Source organism: Epargyreus clarus, unplaced genomic scaffold, assembly GCF_041222505.1.
Source record: "Epargyreus clarus isolate Ecla_fem2 unplaced genomic scaffold, WU_Ecla_fem_2.2 ptg000031l, whole genome shotgun sequence".
Taxonomy (NCBI): Eukaryota; Metazoa; Arthropoda; class Insecta; order Lepidoptera; family Hesperiidae; genus Epargyreus; species Epargyreus clarus.
The window spans coordinates 6,924,509-6,949,330 of record NW_027332236.1 but is presented as its reverse complement, the minus strand read 5'-3'; the positions used below and the strand labels follow the sequence as shown (position 1 = coordinate 6,949,330).

Genomic DNA, 24,822 nt, shown 5'->3' with positions numbered 1-24,822 from the left:
GGGAAAAAGGTGCCGGAAGGACGACGGTATTTGTGGTCGCATATTGTCTTGTACAATAGACGGTGTGGCGAGCGGCATGCTCACCTGGACGACTGGAGCCCGACGGGGCAACGCGCTAAGAGGACTCCGGTTGCGTTCCTTTGGAGATCCCGGAGCCCTCAAAGCAGCGCCGAGGACGGCCACCGGGGGGTTTTAGTGCGGTAAGAATCCCACATAACTCTGTGTCGCTCCCACGGCACCGGGTACCTTTCGAAGGTTTCCCCCTCGAAAACAAAAAAAAGGCTATTTTATCGAAGCATTCTTAGCTCTCAAGAGTGGCAAAGCATGGATGGACGGCTTCAGGATCTATATTTGGATTCGTTTTACATATTCATGAGCGGCAGTGACCACTCGTCAAGTGGACTGCATGCTCGTTTGTGTCTCCAACCTTATAAAAATATATGACGTAACAAGAAGTAGTAAAAATTTTACCACCACATTTGGACTCAAGTAGTGGATGTCATCAAACCATAAAACAATTGCGCGTTTATCACGTGTCGTGTTAGTCAATTAATTATTAAAATGGCCGGTCGTATTATTTATTCGTTGTCGTCATCAACCCATTACTGTTACACTGCTGGGGTTTCCTCTCAAAGTGATAAGGATTAGGGCATAGTTCACCGTGTTGGCCAAGTACGAATTGTTAGACTTTTGGCACCTTTAAGAACTTTTTTTGAAGAACTCTTGGCGTGTAGGATCCTTACGATGCTTACCTTCACGCAAGTAAGTGATAATTAATTTCGAATACTCACATAGATTGTTGAAAAATCCGTGCCTGCCTGGGATTCGAACCTTGGTCACCTTGAGACGCCGAGTTGCAACCACTACGCTATCACAGCTTGCTATCATTTAGTCACGAGGAAACTATTTTAAACCTTGGAAAACATGTTAAATACTAGATGTATAGTGGCAATCCTTCTACATTTGTGTAAGCATGTCTCTTCTGTGGTATATCTAAAGGCATTAACTGACCACCTGATAAATGTAGAGTGTATGGTCACCGATTGTCACCACAATGAACAACAAATGTTCGTAACTTCGCAGCCATAAATTTAAATGTTATGCGGTGTGCGTCGTTATAACTAGAGTTGTAAAGGATGTTTTATTCGGATCATATACGGAACTACACGAATTTAGATGTGATCCGAAATATCATGTAATTTATTGGCATGCTTCAGGGAATCATTATTTCTCAACATGATTCCGTAGGTGTTTAATACAGCTGTTTTTAGGCACATATAGGTGTGGCGATAATGTCACCAGAGTCGAACTACACAGCGTTCTACCACCTTCAAATTGTGTTAAAATTGTTCTGTAAGTATGGACGTACAAATTAAAAAGTCATGCATTAAAACATCTTCCAAGAATAGATTTTCGAAAATTCTAGAACTAAGTAGGTAATGTATAAAAGTGTTTTCCAAATTTACATTTAAAAAAGTCTATTGTTTCTGAACTTTAGTTGAATACCGTTCATAGTTATGTATAGTAATCATAATTAGAATTATTCACAATATTCATATTTCTAATACTGTTATATTTTTAATTTTTGGTTCGAATATCTAATTGTTTCGGTTATTGTTACCTTGCTTCAACATCCCTAATTTAAACTAATAAATATGATTGCTCCTCATCCTCTCGTACCCACCTGTGCTGGGATTATAAAAGAACTAAGCAAATAGAGTCCTAATTAAATACGTAGGTACATTACCTGATATTTTTGATGGACGTTATAATATGCAAATTGATGATTAGGAATAATAAAGTTTTCGTCATTTTCCGATTGTTCTAAAGTTGTCTGGTAGTAAGTCTTTTTAATATTAGATACGTCTATCATTAACTCTTGTGCATTTTTGTGAATTCATGTTCCAATTTCAAAAAATGAAAATAAGTCAAATACAAAAAATGCAAGGCGAGCTTAAGAAAATTTTGTTGCGTCACGTGACACGGTTTTCTCATCTAATCACAGTGCATTCATCGATGTAGAGACTGTAAATTTATTCATAACTAGTAATTATAATAAAGTTAAAAAATCCAACTGCTTAAAATTAATTAACTAGAGAGGGAATTCAATAAAACAAAACAAAAAACAAGTGATTAAAAATTATTAAGTAAAGCGAGAAATAATGTAGTGTATGTAACTCCCAATTCAGACAAATCTGACGATACCTCTTAAGTTAAAATTCGTTAAATTGTTTGGGCTGTAAGGCAGCATGCCTTACAACAAAGAAGTTGAAGGTGGTAGAACCCTTCGTGGTTCGACTCCGGCGGCACCACCGCCACACCTATTTCTACCTAATAACAGCAGTGATAGGCGCTGCTGTGTTCCGGTTTGAAGGGTGTGGTAAGGGAGACAGACTTTTCCGAGGCGTTCCAGCTTAGTCCTCAGGGGTAGCGGCGCATCTGTGGCCGACCTCAGGTAGGAATATCTAATTCTATCTGGGGTTTATTACAGATGTCCATGGGCGGCAGTAGCCACTTACCATCAGGTGGAGTCATGCACTCGTCTGCTACTCTTATATTATAAAAAAAAATAAAGGAATTATAAGGAATTGACATAAATTATGGTTGACAAAAATCTGCGTCGGGTATTTTTTTTACCCGTTTATATTATTAGTAGTAGTCGTTTGGTTTTAATTTTAATGGTTTTCATCATCATCATCAACCCATTACTGTCCCACTGCTGGGCACGGGTCTCCTCTCAGAATGAGAAGGATTAGGCCATAGTCCACCGCGCTGGCCAAGTGCGTATTGGTAGACTTCACATACCCTTAAGATTTTTTTTTTTTTTATAAATCTCTTAGGTATACAGGTTTCCTCACGATGTTTTCCTTCACCGTTTAAGCAAGTGATAATTAATTTCTAATACGCACATTTATTTGAAAATCAGAGGTGCGTGCCCTGGGATTTGAACCTCGGACCCCTCGATCAAGAGGCCGCGTTTCTTAACCACTAGGCTATCACTGCTTTAATGGTTTTAATTTTTTTCACCGGTTTATGTTATTATTAGTCGGTTATAGTTAGTAGGTGTCGATTTTGTTAGTTCGTCTATGTCTGGGATCAATGTAGCTAGTATATTGAAGCACAATGAGCTGCGATCTATTCGGCCATCAGGACTGAACCTTGAAACCTGTTTGTTGGTTCAGTTTTATGAAATCAGTGAAAAAATAGCAGTGAGTGAATATATAAAGTGAATATTTGTAGTGTCGTGCCCTATATGAATCTTCTAACTAGTAAAATGAAAATATATGTATGTATTTATATTCTTTCTTGATTTTTTCTATTCTATATTGAAATCTATGATCTTCGACATTATACGATAAAAAATAATAAGTATGTTTTTTGTTTGTACTCGTAATATTTTAAACATATAATTAATTAGTAATAATAAATTATGAATAATAAATATGTGACTTTAGACTTTTTTAATGATTTATTAGAATGCATAATATAATCGATAATATTTTGTTGTACATTTAGGTGAAGTTGGTTAATAGTATTCAACAACAAAATCAATGTCTTTATTTTTATTATTTATACAGTTTTTGATATTAATCAGTCTATATATCATATGATATATCCATATGATCCATCGGTCCATCAGTCTATTAATCATAACCTGTCTCGGGTGTCATCACCTCATCCCATGTATGCTTGTCATAAAAAGCTATAAGGGTTTAAATCCAAAGGGACAAAGGGATCTCCCAGTTATGGTATTCTTGTTCTACTTTTGTAACATAAACTCACAGCCATGGAGAACGTCTTTTTCTAAAGCCCCGTCTTCAGCAGTAGCAATGTTTGTCTATTAAAGATAGAAGTGTAGTTAGTAGAAAGTGCGATTTTTTTGTTGGCAAAACATTGATATGATGATTAATTGATTATTTGATTGATAGATTGATTTTATTTCTTTATTAATAACGGGTGTTATTTGTCAACGTGAAGTTTTTTCAGTTGTTTAATAGTTACATTTTTCTATTATTTTTACATTTTTTATGGAAACATCGCATAAACAAAAACAATAGACAAAGCAACATACAAGCATATGTACAATTGTACACAGTATAGTTACATAATTCCATTTGAGTTTTACGTTCAATCAAATGACATGAGGGACTCCCGCAGGGCCGAGAGGGAACAGAGTTCTTTGACTGGTTATATCGTAGAGTAGTAAACAAATAGACTCCTTATTTATAATTAGTGTAAATAATATAAAAAATGTTTTTTATAATAACTATAGGTATATATTAATGTGTCTGTATTTATATATTTTTCCGGAACCAAACTTCAATTGTTTCGACTATTTGCATGTTATAAACGTGAGAAATGGCTGAAATGATTTTGTCATTTTGAAAATTTAGAGGATTTTATAGTATCATTTGTTACCATAGATAAGTATAGATATCGCACCGCCTTATAATTAAAGTAATCCATTAAATAGCTTAACGGCTGACAATTCTGTCAGCCATTTAATGACTGTCATGGTGTAATTTACGCGGAACAATACGGACATATGAAGTAAAGTGGTACAAAACGACATCGAAATCGAAGAAAAAGTACGGAGAAATATCGTTTCATTCGAAAAATGATCTAAAAACTACATTTTTTTAATATTTTTCCAACACGAAAATAGATGACAGTGACAATTTCAATTGTCGAAACTGGTTACATTCTCTTGTTAGGAGTGAGTAATCTTTATTAATCTATGTTTGTTACTATCATTTACTTAGGTATAACAAAAGTCGTTAAGGGTATATAGGTAATATATTGTTAAATGAAAAATAAATGGCGCGTACGCGTACGCATTCAATACGATAATCGGATTAGGAGTCTATTTTGTTAGTTTGTCTATTTACAGCTGATTTTAATTGAATATCTGTTGAGCCTGTGAAAGTACAGATAACGTTAAACCTTCCATTTATATTTTGTATGGCTATAGTTCTAGTGTCAAAAAGTGTGTTTCACAAAATATTTTATTTTAAAAAATGTCCTTTTAGGGGATGTGTTTTCAAAAAAGTTTCGAAGTGGCTTGTGCTTAGGCTCCAGCTCGCAGCACAACTAAGGGCCGGTTGAAGAAAGAGGACGAATGAAGATGCAGACGATGCTACTAAATTAACAAAGAAACAGTGATAGCCAAAAAACTTCCAAAAAAAAAACTAAACAAGTAACTATTTAACTAGCTTCTCTATTGAGAGATCTGAGGCTTAAATCCTAGGCACTCACCTCTTATTTTACAAGTTATGTGCGTATTCGAAATTAATTATCACTAGCTTTACTTGAATAAAAACCATCGTAAGGAAACCTAAGTACATGAGAGATTAAATAAAAACTCAAAAGTTTGGAAGTCCACAATACGTACTTCACCAGAGCGGTGGACTATGGCCTAATCCTTCTCATTCTGAGAGAAGACCCGTGCCCAGCTGTGGGACAATAACGGATTGACGAAGACTGAATTAATAAGCATGTTTTCCTTGATACAATGATTCTGTTTTATTCCCGTTTTAATTGCTGATAATAAAATCCGTATGTTGATTCTAGGAAATATAATTGAACATATGCTGCCAATCTTTTATTATGAATTGAATTATCTACTACTGGAAATGATTACGGGATAATAATATATGGATAGTTTCTTCCTGTTTAGTTTTGAAAAATCTTTATAACGCTTTGAAAGCTGATGGAACTAGATTCTTCCTACCACCGCCTTGGAAGGGCGTGGATGTAAGTTATATATGAGGCGACATCTTAGTCCGTAGGTATAGCAAAGCCGTCCCTATAATTCTGAAACCAAAATAGGGTACGGTAACCTGGCTATCGTGATAGCCGACTAAAAAGGGGTTGCCTTTACACAGTGCCGAGAACGGCTAATCGGGAGGTTTTAGAGAGGTTACTCGGTGTTCCGGGTACCTTTTGAAGATTTCCTTTTCCTTAACAAAAAAGCAACGTACCTTTTTATTTATTTTTCGACGGGGGAGCCTTCAAAAGATACCTCACGACGTGGGAGCGACGCCGTGTTATGTGGGATTTTTACCGCACTACAACCCCCGGGTGGCCGTCCTCAACGCTTGTTGAAGATCTCCGGGATCTTCGACGGAACACAACCGGAGTCTGGATCCTGATCGGGGTCTGCCCTGGGGGAGTAGTTTTCGCTCCTCCCACACCATCTGGTGTGCAGGACATTATGCGATCACACATACGGCCGTACTTCTCTGGGTCGCTTACTGGACGGTTCGAGCTCCCACTCTTGCCGCCCGCAACCCCGGAAGCCCCCTTTTCGTCGCCTCTTACGACTAGGCAGGGGATACCGTAGCCCTATTCTACTCCCGGAACTACAGGGACAATGGCAATGTACCTGCGATCCGCTTCAGAACCCCTGTTCTATGTGGAATACTCGTTTGCTATCTTAATAACCGTTATAAAAAATTGTTAGGTATTGCAGGTTTTAACAGTTCTTCCGTGGAAAAGAACGTTGTTTAATTAAGATGTTGGCTCGACTCCAATTAGCCGGTACTAAATTTAGATCGAAAATAACACAAGTGTTTATTTCTACTTTGTATGCAATTGGATCGGTATTTAACGCTTTTATTAATTTTGATTCATGCAATTATTTGGCGCGTGTTATTGTGACTTTGACATCTCATTGAGGTGTAATAGCGTCTTTTTATGGAGTTCTGAACCCGGAAGGCCCTCTATAAATCTGTAATTTTAGTAACTCAAAAATAATTAATCTTACCGTAAATAATCAAAAATTCTAAAGAAATTCTTTACGCATACCTATTTCTTCATTTATTAAAATAAATAAAATCAACGGGTTGCACTCCAGGAATGCTGGCATAAATAAAAGATTAAACTGATACCCAATAACATATTTTCCCTATGCTGATACTGGATGACATCTTGACTTCTGCAGTTTGCTTTGCCGCTCGATCAGGTCACGTGTCTGCTAAAGAAGATTGCACTTAAAAATAACAATTTCCCCTTTTACACAAACAAGGTTTTTAAAAGTACAAAAGTAGGTGGACAGTGTTTCACTTGTTTTTCTGTAGGTACTAGGTACTGATAACCATACTTGTAGCTTCAGAGCTTGTCTGTTATGGTTTCAAGTTGTAAAATATGTATCCCTATAGTTCCCCGAAGTTGTAAAATATGTACCACATTCCACCGCAGTCCTAAAGGGGGCAGAACATAGCTACGATCATTTTATTTTAGAAATTGTTCTAATCTTGTAAGAGCGGTTTTATTCTAATAATTTGTTTTTTCCTATAGTTGGTTAATATGTAAGATCAAAAACCTAAAGCTTGAAAATAATAAAAATTAAATTATTTATTATACAGGTATGTTACTTACAATTGGAACATAACTTAGACGATGTCCCTGTAACAATATTCATTAATAAAATTATATTGTACTGTGGTATTGTTTATTACCCTATATGTGACGGCCATTATATCATACTTAAGCTCGAAAAGCCATTTAATTTAAATTAGAATACAGGTCGCATCTTCATTCAACTTAATAAAATGTAATTGCTTTTGCAGACGCAATGTAGTTGGTAAGTTGGCACGAAACCAAATCGGAACTTCCATTTCACCTTGGGGATTTCTGTACTATACCCATACAAGCGATAAAATTAAAATGTTTGTCCGTGACTACAAAAAAATCTGTGTTAGAAAACGTTTTATTTGATAGTCATCTGAAAACAGTTAAATAGATGTTGCGACTTTTTGTAGGTGGTAGAACCCTCTGAATTTCTACTGCAATACCGCCGCATCTTTTTTTACTTAATAACAGCAGTGTTAAGCGCTGCTGTGTTCTGGTTTGAAGGGTGTGGTAATGGAGATATACTTTTCGAGGCGTTCCAGCTTAGTTCTTAGGGGTAGCAACCTATCTGTGACCGACGTCAGGTAGAACTCTTATCTTGTTTGCCTAAAAAAGTTTGAATATTTTTTCTAGGCTGTAATTGTCAAATTTCGCAGGCAAAGAAAAGTTAAGTTTGTTTCGTTATTATTAATAGGCGTTAGACGTGTATCAACTTTGTCCTCGGAGGTAGAAAAGCGTCTATACCCAGCCGCAAGTAGGTATCTAATCCTATTTTTTCCTATTGGGGTGAATTTCAAATGCTATTATATAATCAGGGGCGTAGCTGCCGTCGTATCAATGGTACGGGGCCCCAAGTGACAGGGGCCCCGTGTGTATTAATATGTTATTTACAATTTAACTGTCACTCATTGGGCGCTTTTATGTATTGTACAGCGAAAAAAGCTCTGGACCAAACAATGTAAAATATGTATCCGTCAGCAAATTCAATCAACTTTTTAGACTTTTAGAACATATATTTTAATAAAAACATATTGCAGAAGTTTTCACTTCAAAAATAATTAAAAATGAATCATTTGTTGGGGGTCCCAAATAAATTATGATACAGGGCCCATTTAAAGTACGCTACGGCACTGGGTATAATATAGTATAAGATAATATAAAAGTTATACCAAAATAGCAATGCTTATAAATCGTCGATGCAACTCAAGCTTAGATGTCATAAAGCTTATAACAGCGTGTTAAGATGAAAAGAAAATACGGAACAAAATACCCATGAAATGGCTGCATAGATCAACAGAATTGTGCAACGAGCTGGCAATAATTCCTACAATGTTTACTTTATGTTATGGAAGAAAACGTGCTTAACACTTGCCATACTTTTTATTTTTCCGGGATACTAAATTTAGTTTGCCATTGAAAATATAATAAACACTAGCTTGTTCTATTGCTTTGTACCGTCACCACAATGTCAGTTAGTAGTCTTCAGTTTTCTCAAACGTAATTAAAAATACTTATTTTGTTTATATAATGTGTATTATGTTTTGTAGTAGGTAATAGGCAATGCAATAAAACTCACTTATTTTTGGCATGAAATGTCAGACCCCAGCTATGATGGTGGTAGAACCCTTTGCTTAGTCCTCAGGAGTAGCGGCGCATCTGTGGCCGACCTCAGGTGGGAATATCTAATCCTATCTGGGGTTGATTACAGATGTCCATGGGCGGCAGTAGCCACTTACCATCAGGTGGACTCTATGTTCGTCTGCTACTCCTATATTATAAAAAAAATATCTCTTTTTGAAATATCAATTAAATATATTTTATAATTTGTACAAAAAAAGTCAAATAGCTAATATCAAAATAACGTTTTTAACAAATAAGTTTTTACGTATCTCGTATCTCGCATATGGAAATATAGCATAAAGGATAGTTATAAAAAAAAAAAAATTACAGTTCGGCTACTTTTATTTTAGAAAAATAATTAGGGTAAAAATAATAAACCAATAAACTCAAGAACTAAACTAAAAATAATGAACTCAAGAAATCTAACGGCGGGGCACAGCTCGCAATTAATAAAAATCATTTTTAAATGTAATAATTGTGTTTAATATCTTTTGAAGATTGCTTTTCTGTTGTAGTTGAAAAGAAATCTGTTTTCCTTTAATCCCGATATTATGTGTTTAAGAATGCTCACTATAGCGTTGGCCTAGAAAATGTTAAGAATAGATTAAAAATAAATTTCTCTATCATAATTATAAAGGTTGAGGTTAACAATGTGTACGTAATACCTACCATAATTATGTTTATAAATTATGTAGTAATAATTACATGAAATCTTGATTTATCTTTTATGTGTTGTCAAGCTCTAGAAAATGACAATATATAATCATTAATATATAATGTAGCTAAGCTTTACTGCTATTGCGCGTTTATGAATAAGGACCTATTATTAGGTTGCTACCTACCTCAAAGACTGAATTGAATATTTTTTCGAAAAAACCCGGAACCAAATTTGATAGAACTATTATGTATGATATGATATATGATATGATATACATGCGAACTTTATTAATTACTTGTTGTACCTGAGTATATTAAGGATATCTTTTTTATTATTTTATCTGTATTTATTTTATATAGTCTATTGTGCGTGTGTCCTTTTCTGAAACTGCTTAACTGCTTGAAACTGATTTTGATGTGGAGTTTTTGTATTAGTGGAAACTTTGTTGATTGTTGTTATGTCTATGTGAAAGTTACTGTATGTATTAGATATTGTATGTTTCCCAAATAAAAATAAACATAACAAATAATATGAGATCACTTAGATAATTCTTTTTGTTTATGAGTCATGTATGGACGATTTCAGGTTGAATAATATTTTTTGCAAAATATTTTTATGGTTTGTCGGCTTATCGAGTTCACTAGATGTTATACAACATATTTAAACTATTTAATCTCTAAGATTAGTTACGTGATAATTATAGGTATTATAGTAACGGGTGTGATTTGCGTTTCAAATTCATTTTGCTTCGTTCGACAAGGTTCTTATTTATGTAACAAAAACACAGGAGTGTGTTTGAAAAAAATCTAGTTATTTTTTAGTATTGCGAGACATGGCTAGGCAGAATAGTATGGTGGATGGCAAGTGAGTTTGATTGATAGTAAACGAGCATATAATGTGCCTGAATCCACTGCCACCCATGGACATACGTACCCAAAAATCATAGAGGCACAGCCATTTCTCGGGGCTTAGATGGTCGCCTTAGACGTAAGTTAATTGTCAACGACACCTTTCCATTGCTAAAACTGTTTGACGCGAAATGGGTGTGACGGTGTAGCTACCTCACTGATATATTATTTTAATTTCATTTAGTTAGAAAAAGTCAGGCGCAATTACCACTTACCTCACTATCCTCCTTACTTTTTTCCATGCATAGGTTGTCTGGAAGAGATCACTGCTTAGCGATAAGGCCGCCTATTGCATACGATTAACTTATGTAATTGTGTATTATTGTTCTGTTCTATTGAAGTGTGCAATAAAGAATATTCTATCTATCTATTCTACCATAAGAGGTACACAATGCTCATTTGTGGCCAAACGCATTTAAAACCATTTTTTTAAATGAGCTAAGTTGTTTATTCTTATAAATAGATATTTTTACTTTCTGAAAGCAACAACACAGAAATACACCAATAATTAGTTTCTAGAGCGTGGTATTATTTTAAGTGTCAGCCATTGAAGTAATTGCGGTACATTACGCTCCTGTTACGCTGTTTTCAGTTCCACACAATACACAATGAACTTCAGGCTGTAAATGAATATTAATAGCACGTATAACTCATATGTAAACGTATAATTATGGCTTTAAGACATAATGGTTAAGTACAAAACAATATTTAGTATAGGATACTCGAAGAGTATATTTTTCTTCTACTGTTTTTGTAAACCAAATGTGAAAATCGTCTGTTCCGATTTCGAGATTATCTGGGATCAATGGAAAACCGAACGAAGGTTATGATTAATTTTAATTTTAGTTTAGCCTTTGGACTAAGTCTATAGTTGAGAGCTCAGTTGAAACCAAGCTTAGTTCAAAACTAAGCTATTTTTAGGTCATCCACGCCTCGTGATTATTTACCATTACCAGAGATTGAGACTAAAATCGCTGCTATTTCAATGTAAAGAGACTCACTAATATTTCTTAATTCTGGTCGTTTGCTCAAAATTTCGAGAACTTGCTTGGTGTTTGAATCCGAAACCCCTGCCCGCGGATAGGTTCTTTGCTACACCATACAAATCAATCCACAACCCTTAATATTACTTGTATAAGAACAGAAATAGGTGTCTCTGTTATTATTACAACTTCTCCTTAGATGAAAATACCTGCTCATCATTCATCATCATCATCATCATCAACCCATTATTGTCCTACTGCTGGGCTCGGGTCTCCTCTCAGAATGAGAAGGATTAGGCCGTAGTCCACCGCGCTGGCCAATTGCGTATTGGTAGACAGTGCGTATAGGTAGACTGGTTATTATTTACATGGAAATCAACAAAATTTTCAACATATTTTTTCTTTTCAGGGCGTCTCCTTCATCGGATGGCATCAGCGCACGAAGCTGGAGCGGGTGCTCCTAGTGAGCTCTGCTGTGCTGTTTGTGGCCCTCCTTCTGACCACTACCTTGCTTCTGGCGATGCGTGGGCCTACCTACCTGCCAGTCCCACCGTGCTACCGACCTGAACCCAAAGGTAAGGTTACAATAATAATGTTTAAACATTTTTTTGTAAAATGGTGATGTTTGGAGTATGTGATAATTGGTTGCAGCAGGCTCTGATAGTCGTTCTCTAAAAGTATAATCTCTTGTTCAACAATCGCCAAACCTACTTCTGTTATTCGCACTTGGCCAGCGCGGTAGACTAAGGCCTGAACCCCTTTCACACTGAGAGGAAACCCGTGCCCCGCAGTGGAATAATGGGTTGACGACAATAGCGGTGCTGTTTTCTGAGTTATAGGTGTGGTACGAGACACAAAGCGTTCTTAGTCTTATAGGACAGTGGCGCTGTAATCGATCAGAGTTCTATGACGTTAAATGTTCCTTTTTACTATCAAAGCAAAACGAATATTGAAAAAAAGAATCTTGAGAGTACCTTGTTTATCTAGGCATATTCTTTTTGTTAATACCATCAGACTATTTACCATATATTCTTATAATGTATTTAGTTAAGATTGGGAATAGATTATTGTAGAATATTGTAGATATAATGTCCAAAATATTGTTAAGGTAAAACAATACCGAAAAATTTAGACATTTTTGTTATTTATTTTCTCACATCCATGTGTTTTATTTGCCCTTAGGTCGCGTCCCCCATAAAATTAAGGCGGAGTTGATGGTGTATCATAAACGTTATTGTCGTAACCGTTTGAGCTGCGCCCAGCTATTGGTTTTTATGGCTTCATCAGCCGTTTATGAACAGTTGCCCTCGTCGCCATGGTCCCTAATGTTTAATCTCGTTCATGCAGTTTCGTTTTTTCGGGTGTTTATATTGTTTTTGTTAACTGAGTTACGGTGTTTTACTGTTTTTCGGTTAGTTTTGAGCTTATGATTTTTTGGAAATTTTTGGCTGTTGGGTTTGGGTGTTTCAGTTTAAGAGAAATCTTAAGTGTGTAAGGCACGTACAAAACAGGTCGCAACTAGAAAACTAGATGCCTGGTGGTTTAATTAAAACATATAAGTAAATATATTTATCATAAAATGGTTAAATTGATACACAATATCAACCAATTCGATTTTAATATAATTAAAATGGGAAAACGTTAATACTTGAATGCAAAAACTTATCAATTCGGAAATAATTGTGTTACACGGGAAGGAATCTAATTTTTAATTATAACGCCCAAATGAGGGGTCTCCTAAAAAGTTAAAAACAGTATATTAATATAAGTAATTAACTTAAAAAATAATTATGTACTCTAAAAATAATAAACAGCTATAGCAAGATCAACGCTTGTCTAAAAACAATAGCACAAAACTGTCTAGAAACAAGGTCGGAAAAAGGTCGGGCAATTAGACAATGTATATGAGTACGTATTATTTGTTCTTTTATGCGTCATTTGTTTTTGTTTTACACGAAATGGCAAACAATTTGTGTGATGGTGTGGATGGGTATGACATTGAGAGCGTTGACATCAAGTATGGCAGAACGAACTGACAATCTAGACGGTTTAAAATTTGACTCTGACACTCAGGGTTCAGTACCCTTAGTATGAGTTTTTACAAAAATGACTGTTTTGTATTTGTTTACATATTTGCCCATACATTTCCAATAAGCGCTCTTAGCGGATTGTATCAGAACTGATTGAAAATGTTTGGGAATTACGTAAACAAAAAGAAAACCAGTCATTTTTGTAAAAACGTAAAAACTCATACTACGGGTACTGGATTAAAATCCTGTGTTTGTACCTCTGAAATTTCGAGGTTATGCGAGTATGCGCATATAGCACAATACATTAAATTATATTATTAAAAGTTCTTTCAAAATGATGGTCGAAGCTGTACGACTCCCCCGTTACAATTAGCAAGTGATATTTCATTAATTACCATTTAAATCACTAACCTATGACCGTGTTACAACGCCTAGATAACAGATGCCAATAATGAAAATATCTAATATCTACTTCCGGTAGTTGTCTTATTGTATTGTTTGCTGTAGACATTGATAAGAAGGATTACTTAAACAAACGCAGTCTGCATTTTATGTATGTTTAATAAATTATTATAACACTACGTTTGTTGATTCTATAAATAAGATAAATCCTTAGCGACAGGGACAGTTTCATCTTGGCGTTAAAATCCAATCGCTTTATTCATGATTATCTAAGGCGCTACAGCCTTTGAAGGTCGTAGAACCCTTTGGGGTTCGACTCCGGCGGCAACACCTATTTCTGCCTAACAACAGCAGTGTTAAACGCTGCTGTGTTTTTGGTTAAAAGGGTGTGGTAGGGGAGATATACTTTTCCGAGGCGTTCCAGCTTAGTCCTCAGGGATAGCAGCGCATCTGTGGTCGACCTCAGGTAGGAATCTAAACTACCCGGGGTTGATTACAGATGTCCATGGCGGCAGTAGCCACCATCACGTGGGCTGCAGGCTCGTCTGCTACTCCTATATTATAAAAAAGCCACGCGTTGGTCTTGGCTTGATGTAGAATATTCCTCCAGTTTGGTTTATTCTTGACTTTCTCTCTCAATTTAATTTTAAGTAATACATTATTCTTCATTTGTTTGTTTCCAGAGGAATCCAGCGTCTGCCTTTCCAGCTCCTGTATTTACACCGCAAGCGAAGTCATCAGAGCCATTGATGAGACCCAAGACCCTTGCAAGGACTTCTACGAGTTTGCCTGCGGAGGTTGGATCAGGAATAACCCCATCCCCGAAGGCAAGTCCAGCTGGGGGATCTTCAGCAAGATTGAGTTGCAGAACCAGTTAATCATCAGATATGCTCTTGGTGAGTTGGTTTATGTCCTACAGTTTTATAGTTTTCTGCACGATTTTGTCTATTTATGCTTGTCCAGGCCAATCTTTAAAATGGCTGTAAATCTGACTTAAAGGAAGTTTCAAACAAGGTCCGTCAAAAGAACTTAAAATAAAAATAAAAAGGGAAGCCTTTCTTTACCTTCTTTACTTGCATACCCTTTTTACCCTACTTAGGATCTTCGGGCCTTTTTGATAATTTTCTACTTCCAGAAAAACCCTGATCATTATCTGTGTCATTTAAATAATGGGGTTGGATTACAGATTCTCATGCTGATATGTTTCTGGTTTCAAATCCTCTACGGTACCATAAGTAATTATGTTCGGGACCAACCCATTGTTTTACCTTAAATTTACCTACTTGAAACCAATTTTGCGGAGCCTATTGCGGCTTCTAGTAACCAAGTTAGACCAAAGTTGTGACGTGTACACATTTTCCATTGTTAGTTTGCAACTTGCCTGCAAACAATTCAAAGTTAGAACAATTTATGTCCGGGAGTCTAATGGATCGGACGCTTAAACTAGGTTATTTCCCCAGTTTCACTGAAAACTAATATAGAAGTTACGAGGTCATGAGGCTACAATGCTTATAAGATATTCCAACTAAGATTAGTTTGAAGGCATTGTTGTTAAAGATCAAACAACATGCTTACTGGGACTAAATTGTAAAGAAGAGCCAGAAGGACCACATAATATAAAGTGGATTGTGTGATATGTGAACAATCTAGAATAGCATCAAATTGTTGCATCCCGTGAATTTTAAATAAATCCATAAATAAGCGTAGGGTCGGTAGGATATAGGTGCTACTAGTCTTTCCCTTGGAAGTTATTCATGTGCTAATAGGCACCAACATTCTGAGTAAAGTGCGGTAACAATGGCAGAATCTCCTTTTTAGGGTAACAGTAAATTTGTAAGCTTATTTGTTTCACACTGATACAAAGAATGGTTCTATATGAACACGTTTCGTTATTACGAGTACTTATAACTACAATGTTTTGCTCGACTAGTCCGAATTCTTATTAGCTTCTTCGCAGTTTATAATCAAGTTAGTATACACCATCTAACTAAAGTCAAATTCAATAAACCTAAAGTCAAGTTGTGAGTACAGTTTGGGTATATACAAATACATTATTTGCTTGTTAACTATCTCTATTCTTGTATTGTCGTGTTTGGATTTGGTCGAAATATTTGGTTTTGACTCAGTGATAACCATAATTTAAGTTAAATTAACTGGTCACATTGTGTAGGGCCATGTAGTGTAACTGGAATTTCCGAAAATTCTTTATATGTCAGATTTTTTGCAAGTCTTTTTTTAAATCATTTTTTCTAAGGTTTGTTTTTTTGACTATAATCAAGTTACATTTATGTTACTTTATATATCTTTTCAATGTCTTATACTCATCTGATCTTACCATATTATCAAGATAAAGTTGAAATACTTCAGCGCGATTCATATTAAAACGTCTAGCGTTAGTAGGAAATCTGCATACTAATCTACATCCGAGACTTTTCTCAAAAGGGTGGCTATCGATTTCCACTTGGCTTCTGAAGCTTTTTATACCGACGGAGACCTATTTCCTAGTTAATTTATAATAGGTTCATGATAAAAGTATGATACTACATACATAGAAAAATTACAAATAAATTTCTCTTTTGTTTTATTCTACGAATCGTTATAAGTCTTTTAATAACGCCTTCTTATTCTTCTGTAGATCCATTACGATGCACTCATACAAGCTATACAAGTAGCCAAATACAATGATTGAAAAGAACAGGATACCAGGAATACTGATGTCGATCTGCTACCTCATACCATTTGTATCGACAATCACAGGATATTGCTAACCCTAATTTACTCGGGGCGCTACAATTATCACCAATTAGAACCCCATTGTGAATTTGTATCTCACTCGTTTATTTTATTTGTATTTGTTCAAATCATTTGCGCCATACTTTTGGAGATCATTTACTTTACAATAAGCTTTATTGTTTGTTCAAATATGTGTAACCGTGAACTCAGATTGGCTTGTCATCATGAATCTATCCATGGGATTATCATCTTTGTACCAATCACTTTAAGGCGATATTCCTTAGCGCTAAATTATTAAATGTTTGGATTTGTTTTCGTTATTGTATTGGTTGTATTGTATACTAACTCTCACATCATGTGTTGCTGCTTAGAGATTGGTATTTCCTTGTAATGCTTCGTCACTGAATTTGGAGCTCAAAGACATCGATCGTACATTTCGTCCTTATTATGTAACATGTACGTGATTTTCCGCACGTTGAGTTATAGATTTGAGAAAAAAGACTTGCTGAAATTCTTACCTACATATACTACAATTAGTACCTACCTCAGTTCAGGTCGTAGTCTCGTGGTAAGTTTAATTCGTAGATTGGGTACCTTAGGTAAATATATTTGCAATACATTTTTTCTTTTCCCGATATGAAAAATCAGTAAAGTTATATCCGATTTCATGCAATATTATCCAGAGCAAAAATCTAATAAATAAATTTTATGTAACAATCAGGATTGACAATAACATATATTCGGTCCACTTTCAGAAAAAGTCAACGTCACAAACCCTCCTGGCGCTGAAGCAAAAGCTCGTGTTTACTACGACGCGTGTATCGACACGAATGAAACTATAGAGAAGTTGGCTGGGAAGCCTTTGATCACCGTCATCAAGAAGCTGGGCGGCTGGCACCTGTTACCTAACACCTTGGTGAAGCAGAACAAGTGGGATTTGCAGAAGTTGTTACAAGATGTGCAAAATACGTAAGTAGAAATAGTTAATAAGCATAGATACAATCTATGACACAGTTAGGAGCATCGACATGGCTGGCAAGATTTGAGTTTTGCGCCCCTAAAAAGACTTGAAGTTTTCGTGAGGTTATTTTCTAGGAGGGTAATTGTCCTAATTAATCTCATGTTTATAAATCCAGATGATCTTTTTTCGGCGGCTTATTTTAAAAAGTACTATTTGTTGTTTTTTGCTAAGTAATGGTAATAGAGAGAATAATGATTTTTTTTCGTAAATTAAGGTCTTTATTATATATATAGATTAATGACTTTTATATTTTCAGGTACAACTTAGGCGGTCTTTTTAATTGGGCAGTAACGGAAGATGATCGAAATTCATCAAAACATGTCATCGTTGTAAGTAAAATAATATTATTTTGCATGCATGAAGCATGTGTGAAAATTTCAAGATGACTTAAGCTTACTTTGATCCTTTGAAACTCACTCTCGTACTTTCTTATCTAATCATAACTATTCGAACTACTTTCGTTTTTTATAAGTTTAAGTTATTTAATAGTAAAATTATGACCTTTATATTTTACTTTACAATAACACTTATGTCAATTTGTTCTTTGTTGTATCAGGAGGCACGGCAGTGCCTCCGCCAAGTCGAGCCATATATTATTGCATTCTATTGATCATACCCGCGTTATACCTGTTTTAACGAATCAATTTTTTCAGCTTGATCAAGGTGGCTTAAACCTTCCAACACGCGACAACTATCTAAACAAGACAGCTCATGAAAAAGTCCTGAAAGCTTATCTAGACTACATGACGCGAATATGCGTGCTATTAGGAGCAAATGAAACAGTTGCGAGAGAGCAAATGGGAAAAGTGATACAATTCGAGACGGATTTGGCAAATATAACCACCCCATCAGAAGATAGGAGGGATGAAGAGGGATTGTATAACCCGTATACTATAAAGCAGTGGCAGAAAGAGGTTCCCTTCTTAAACTGGACTATGTTCTTCAATGATGCGTTCAAGTTGGTTAATAGAAGTGTAAGTATCTTCTTTAACTACGCAACAGAAACGTAATGAAATTATGAATTGAACATTTTCTAGATTACAAAACCATTTAAATATTTTAGATATCGGAAAACGAGAGAATCGTCGTCTATGCTCCGGACTACTTCAAAAATCTGACTAAAGTTCTGAAAAAGTACTCTAAAACCGAAGAAAATCAAAGGTGAGTCAATTTGTCATGAATACCATGCCATGAATATGGACTAATAGAATTGAGTACGAATATGTAAATACTTACTCGGACTCATTCGGTACCCGCCCCAATGCTTGTCTGTTCTCCGCGAGGTGAAAGTTTTTCAGCAGAAATCTAAGGATTCGGAAGCGGCGTTCACATACTCGTCATTGTTCGACGACTAATTCGGCGTATTGTTCCTGAATATCTAAATGTTTCAATAAATTATTTTATTTCTTTTATAATTTCAGAATCGTAACAAGTTACATGATGTGGCAAGTCTCCCGTTCATTGTCCACTTACCTGTCGAAGTCGTTCAGAGATGCTACAAAGATTTTGCGGAAGGCCCTCTTCGGATCTGAAGGCACGGAGGAGTCCTGGCGCTACTGTGTTACAGATACTAATAATGCTATTGGTAAGTCACCTTATCTAGAATATCTGTATATTGAGGATCAAGAATCTTGTGGATATAAGTATCAATTCAAATATTATTTACCACATGATCACTTGTGTCATAATTAACATGGATTATTTCTTCTAATTCTGGTAATGACATTGTAGGGTTTTAGGAGAAGAATATTATAAGTAAGTAATTTTATCTATCTTTTTTTAAATTTCTCAATCATGTTGATCGAAATTGACGATTGATATTTAATTCTTAAGCCTCAGGTTAAACTCAACTTTTCGTTGGATCTCTGATTTTGGATGAATTACTACTTCTTCGAACTAACTTTGAATTATTTATCAATCCATATTCACACGTACACTTAATCTGACGTTATCTATTCACACACGTTTTTCGCATCAATTATTTTCCGCAACGTAAAATCTAGGCATATGTTATTTTCAACTATATTCAGTTGACATATTTTGTTTTGTAGGATTTGCGGTAGGTGCAATGTTCGTCCGCGAAGTGTTCCATGGTGAAGCGAAGACGCAAGGAGAGATCATGATCGACAATATCCGGACTGCGTTCAAGAACAACCTGATGAATCTAGACTGGATGGATGCTGAAACGCGTGAAGCTGCGGAGATCAAGGCTGATGCTATTACTGATATGATAGGTAAATTATCTAAAAAGACAAGCATATAGGAGACTCCTTTGAATTTCAGTTGTACCTTTTGTATCAACTCTTCCAGAGATTTATTTGGTTTATAATCTTACTGAATATCTGATAATTTCGGCATTGAATGACGCCGTCGTGGCAAGCGACAGTTAAAAATAAACATATCTAAAAAGGGAGTAATAATATTTTCGAATCTTCTTGGGCCCATTCTGGCGACAATTACAACCTTCTTCCCACCTCTTCAAGACGTTCTAATTTTAGATTTGAACTGAAGATTGACTTCACTACTGGCAAAAGTTACTTCAATAAGCATCCGAGTCTTAATAGTCCTACTACTAGATTCGGATGATAGTTCAAATAAACATGATATTCTGGCGACAATTTCACATTCTTTGTGATTGCAAGACCTTTTATTTTTATTTAACTAAAACACCTTCTACTTCTAGGTTTTCCTGACTACATCTTAAACACCGAAGATTTGGACAAGCAGTACGAAGAGTTGGAGGTAAAGCCGAACGAGTACTTCGAGAACAACATCGCCTTTAATGTATTCAGCCTGAAAAACGACCTGAAGAAACTTGACCAGCCCGTCAATAAAACTAAGTGGGGTGAGCCTAAATTATCTGCGTTTTTTGACGATCCGCATAACAGAGCGGTCACAATATCGGGCTGACGCGCAAAGGGTTCCGGGTTCGATCCCCGGCCAGATAGATATCTCAATGATTAATTTATATAGCGGTTTGGGGTTAGGTTTTCTGTGTATTCGTTTTGTATCCGTGGTACCCACGACTAACGGTATTTTTAGTTTGGGGCTGTGCGTGTAAAATCCATTTTTGTTAGATTTTTTCTCCCGCCCCTGTGCGTCGACGTAAGTTCCACGTATTTCGTTTTGAAAAACACAAGTATCTATTAAACGGCAAGTCCGTGAATTTTAATTTTTATTTCTTATTATTCTTTTAGTCTTTATTAGAAAGTCTTTTAGTTATTGTAATATAACACAAATAAATACACTATAAAGAAAAGTACTCTTTCCAGGTATGACCCCTTCGACAGTGAATGCGTACTACACCCCCACAAAAAATCAGATAGTATTCCCTGCCGGTATCCTGCAACTACCCTTCTACGACGGCGACAACCCTAAGAGCGTAAACTACGGAGCCATGGGGGTGGTTATGGGGCATGAGCTGACACATGCGTTTGATGACCAGGGCAGAGAATATGATCGGTAAGTTTGAATATTTTTATGGGAAAACCTATAAGGAAGAAAGGCCGTTAGCAAATGCACGAAATAAATGTTGTGATCTATTTCAGGTATAATTATAAATGTTGCCATTAATTATTATTGGATATGTTAACTAAATCCAAAAATGGAAAGTTTTAAGTTTTTTGATCTTGTCAATTGAGGTCGTGTAGCGATCTGGTTGTAGTATAAGAAAGAAAATTGTAGCTACTAATTTGTACCTCGTAGGACTACCATTCACCGTAAAACATAGGTTAAAGTTTACTGGGTGTAGGTAGGTAACAATGATAATTACCCCTAGTAACTCATCTTTAGGTAATACATCTATGGTAGGTTATAAAAATTTTCAATCATCGCCATTGACTTATATCGTGTAGGGATATTTAATGACCTCTGTAAAATGAGGATATACGGACGAACAAGACTTATAGCTACTTAAGAAAGACTATTACCTAAATTCGTTACGAATAAGATTATAATGAATGTTTTGATTCTTTACAGATTCGGTAACCTCAACCAATGGTGGAACAATGCGACGATCAATCGTTTTAAACAACGGGCTAAATGCATACAAAATCAGTACTCCAATTACAGCATGGAAAAACAGAATTTGAACGGAAAACAAACTTTAGGTACGGTATTGAACATGATTATAATGTTATACGGATTGTTTTAAAACTTTTGTTCGTTTAACGTTCGTTTTGTTGTTGTTTGTTTAAAGCTTTTACAAGTTACAATATAAATAATATTATTTCTAATGAAGATTTCTTTGATAAAAAGGTGATTTAGCAATTTTTTTAAAGAAATCTATTTTAACTAAATCATATACTTAGGTACACACTACTTACATATTACATATAATGAATTATGGGACAATGACATTATACATGTAATATGGAAACTTAAACTTAAAAAGTGAACGAAGTGCAGTAAATGTTAACTACAAAACGTATATTGAAATAATGATTCTGCATTTCTTATTTTTATTACGTAGAAATAAGTGAGAGACCCATAGAAGAGAAAAATAAGGAGAGACCAATAAACAGCGATCATCGCATTCGTTAAGTGGAACGCATTTGTAATTACTTTATGACCTATAATTTTTTTGGCATAACCACAGGCCATATAACATTATATTTATCGCCTACAGGAGAGAATATAGCAGACAATGGCGGTCTAAAGGCATCCTTCCACGCTTACTTGGACTACAGCAAGACTGCACCTGTTAATCTGACTCTCCCCGGCCTCAAATACAATCACCGTCAGCTTTTCTTCATCTCTTTCGCGCAGGTATTCTATTTAATTTTAAAAATATGTTTTTAATATCAAACAGATGAGTTTCAGTTATTTTTTTATTATTTGGAACGCAGCCATTTTTAATGTATACATGTATGTCAAAGTAATTTTACATTACTTATTTATAGTACAATTAAAAATTTTGGCGGTCGGACTAACATGAGCAGGCAACCCAGGCTAACGTCAGTTTGACAATTAGCTTCATAAAGTACAATGATCGACAACTGCTTTTTAATTCATCTGTTTATTTTTACTATATTTTTTTTACTAATCGTTCAAAGTACAACCAGTTAAAAAGTGTCAGCATAAATTATTAAAATTTCCTTACAATTTTTCAGGTATGGTGCTCAGCGATGACTAAGGAGTCGACTAAAATGCAAATCGAAAAGGATGACCACACCGTCGCCAAATACCGAGTGATTGGTCCCATTTCCAACTTACCTGAGTTTTCCAAAGAATTCGATTGTCCTTTAGGAGCTCCTATGAATCCTAAACACAAGTGCGAAGTGTGGTAATCTGTGGAAAGGCGCCTAAAGGTTATATATAACCTTATTTATAGATCTTCCCGCTAAAAGGCTTTAGCAATGCTGCGTGTTTGTATAGCAGCTAAAATATGTGTGAAAGGTATGTGAATGGAGAGTAAAGTAATTAACAGGATTATTTTATGTAATTATTTCTGTTTCTTACATAACACATTGTAAACTTATTTTACATTACAAGTTAACTTTACAATGTGTTATGTAATGGATGATTTAATAAATGATTTTAATGTAACAAACACAAAATATAAAAAAAAAATCCAGTTGTGCGTTAAAATTTTGACAAGTTTTTTTGTTATAATGTCGATAACACAAATTTTTGTACCTATATATAGTTCGAAAGTATCCTAATAATTACTTTAGTCTTTAATTATTATTCTGAAGGCAACTGATGGTTATCAAAAGCTATTCGCGAGAGCTTAGCAAGTGTATCAGAAAACGGGTATAAGATAGGTTGATAAACATTTAATATTCATTTTTATTTAAAGTTTGATGTCGTGTGTGGGTACGTAAACACATATATAGTTAGATATTTATATAATAGTATGTATGCTTGGTTAAGTGGTAAAGATTGAAACGCATAAAATTAAATGATTTCAAATGATATATTCGATTTAAGTCCTCCAAGCTTTGAGCTAATCATGAAAATAAAAAAATCTCTATTTTGCGGTAAAATAAGGCCAATCTGATTTGACATCGCCTTGATAATTTAAAATTTAGTATAACTATACTATACTTATTAGGATTTGACAAACATTTGACTTGGATATTTTCGTACAAAGTTCATTTTAGCGTAGCAATTATTTGTAAAAAAAATGAGAAAGTTTTTTTATTTGCTTATTTTATAGCAAGAAAGAAGTGGCTTTATACGAGTATGTAACAACCATTTTATTCTCGCCATTTTTTAATTTACTTCAAATATAAGTGACTATCACAGATATATGACGCTGGTATATAAAATGTATACTATATATAAAAATTGTAGATGGGGGAATTATTGTGTTGTTGTGAGGTAAACGTATTTTAATGTGTTATTTTACGTGTAATAGTCGAAATCGTATTGTAGAATATGCGATACAAATGATTTACCTTCAATCTGTTAGTGGATTCACCCTTTAATTTAATAAAACGCAGCATATCTGTATAATGTAATATCAAAATAATATTTATTAATTGACACGCCAATTAACTTATTTAAACCAAAGTGACATTTATGCCAATTAATCATAAGTCTAGTTAGCGAAAAATAATTAGCAATACAAAATGCGCGTCATATTTTGTGAACTATTCGCTGCAACCGACGTACTCGTATAAACAAATTACTGATGAGTGATGACGCTTAATAAAATCCAGTGACATTAAGATCAAGACAAATTTTATTGTAATAAAATAATAAGTACTGCTGTTATTAGTATAAAGTAAGGGACAGCTTACATTCTTCACTATACGATAATTCAGAATGCTGCTGTTTCGTTAAATTGTTTGGTGTTTCCTATATTGGAATCTACGTTGGTTTCATAGTAAATAATTTTATTTATATTATCACTACAATAATCGTAATCATTAGATGTACTTAATTTTAAGTAAACTTAATTATTTAAAGAGCCCGTAAGTACAGTCAGCAAAAAAGTACCTAGCTTTTATTCGAATAAATTATATTTAATCGTGATTATATAATTCATAAATATTTGTGGCGTTATATAATGTGTCTATTTATTCAATTAGAAATATTTAAATGAAATCTATTTTTATTTTTTGTGGCAGCACAGTATTTTAATAGTTATTTTAAATAAAACCAGCAT

The 24,822-nt window shown here is 34.9% G+C and overlaps 1 protein-coding gene across 1 annotated transcript in view; it reads left to right on the top strand.

Moving 5' to 3' along the window:
* Positions 1-24,388, top strand: part of Nep3 (M13 family metallopeptidase neprilysin 3) — a 54,218-nt gene extending 29,830 nt beyond the window's left edge. Inside the window, exons 3-15 of the mRNA XM_073089838.1 lie at positions 11,932-12,097; positions 14,638-14,850; positions 17,443-17,656; positions 17,965-18,037; positions 18,362-18,682; positions 18,772-18,869; positions 19,130-19,293; positions 19,760-19,942; positions 20,392-20,553; positions 20,981-21,170; positions 21,687-21,817; positions 22,336-22,475; positions 22,820-24,388. Coding sequence (XP_072945939.1) covers positions 11,932-12,097; positions 14,638-14,850; positions 17,443-17,656; positions 17,965-18,037; positions 18,362-18,682; positions 18,772-18,869; positions 19,130-19,293; positions 19,760-19,942; positions 20,392-20,553; positions 20,981-21,170; positions 21,687-21,817; positions 22,336-22,475; positions 22,820-22,996 — 2,232 coding nt within the window. The 3' untranslated portion in view covers positions 22,997-24,388. The remainder of the gene's footprint in view (positions 1-11,931; positions 12,098-14,637; positions 14,851-17,442; positions 17,657-17,964; positions 18,038-18,361; positions 18,683-18,771; positions 18,870-19,129; positions 19,294-19,759; positions 19,943-20,391; positions 20,554-20,980; positions 21,171-21,686; positions 21,818-22,335; positions 22,476-22,819) is intronic.
* Positions 24,389-24,822: the final 434 nt, after the last annotated feature.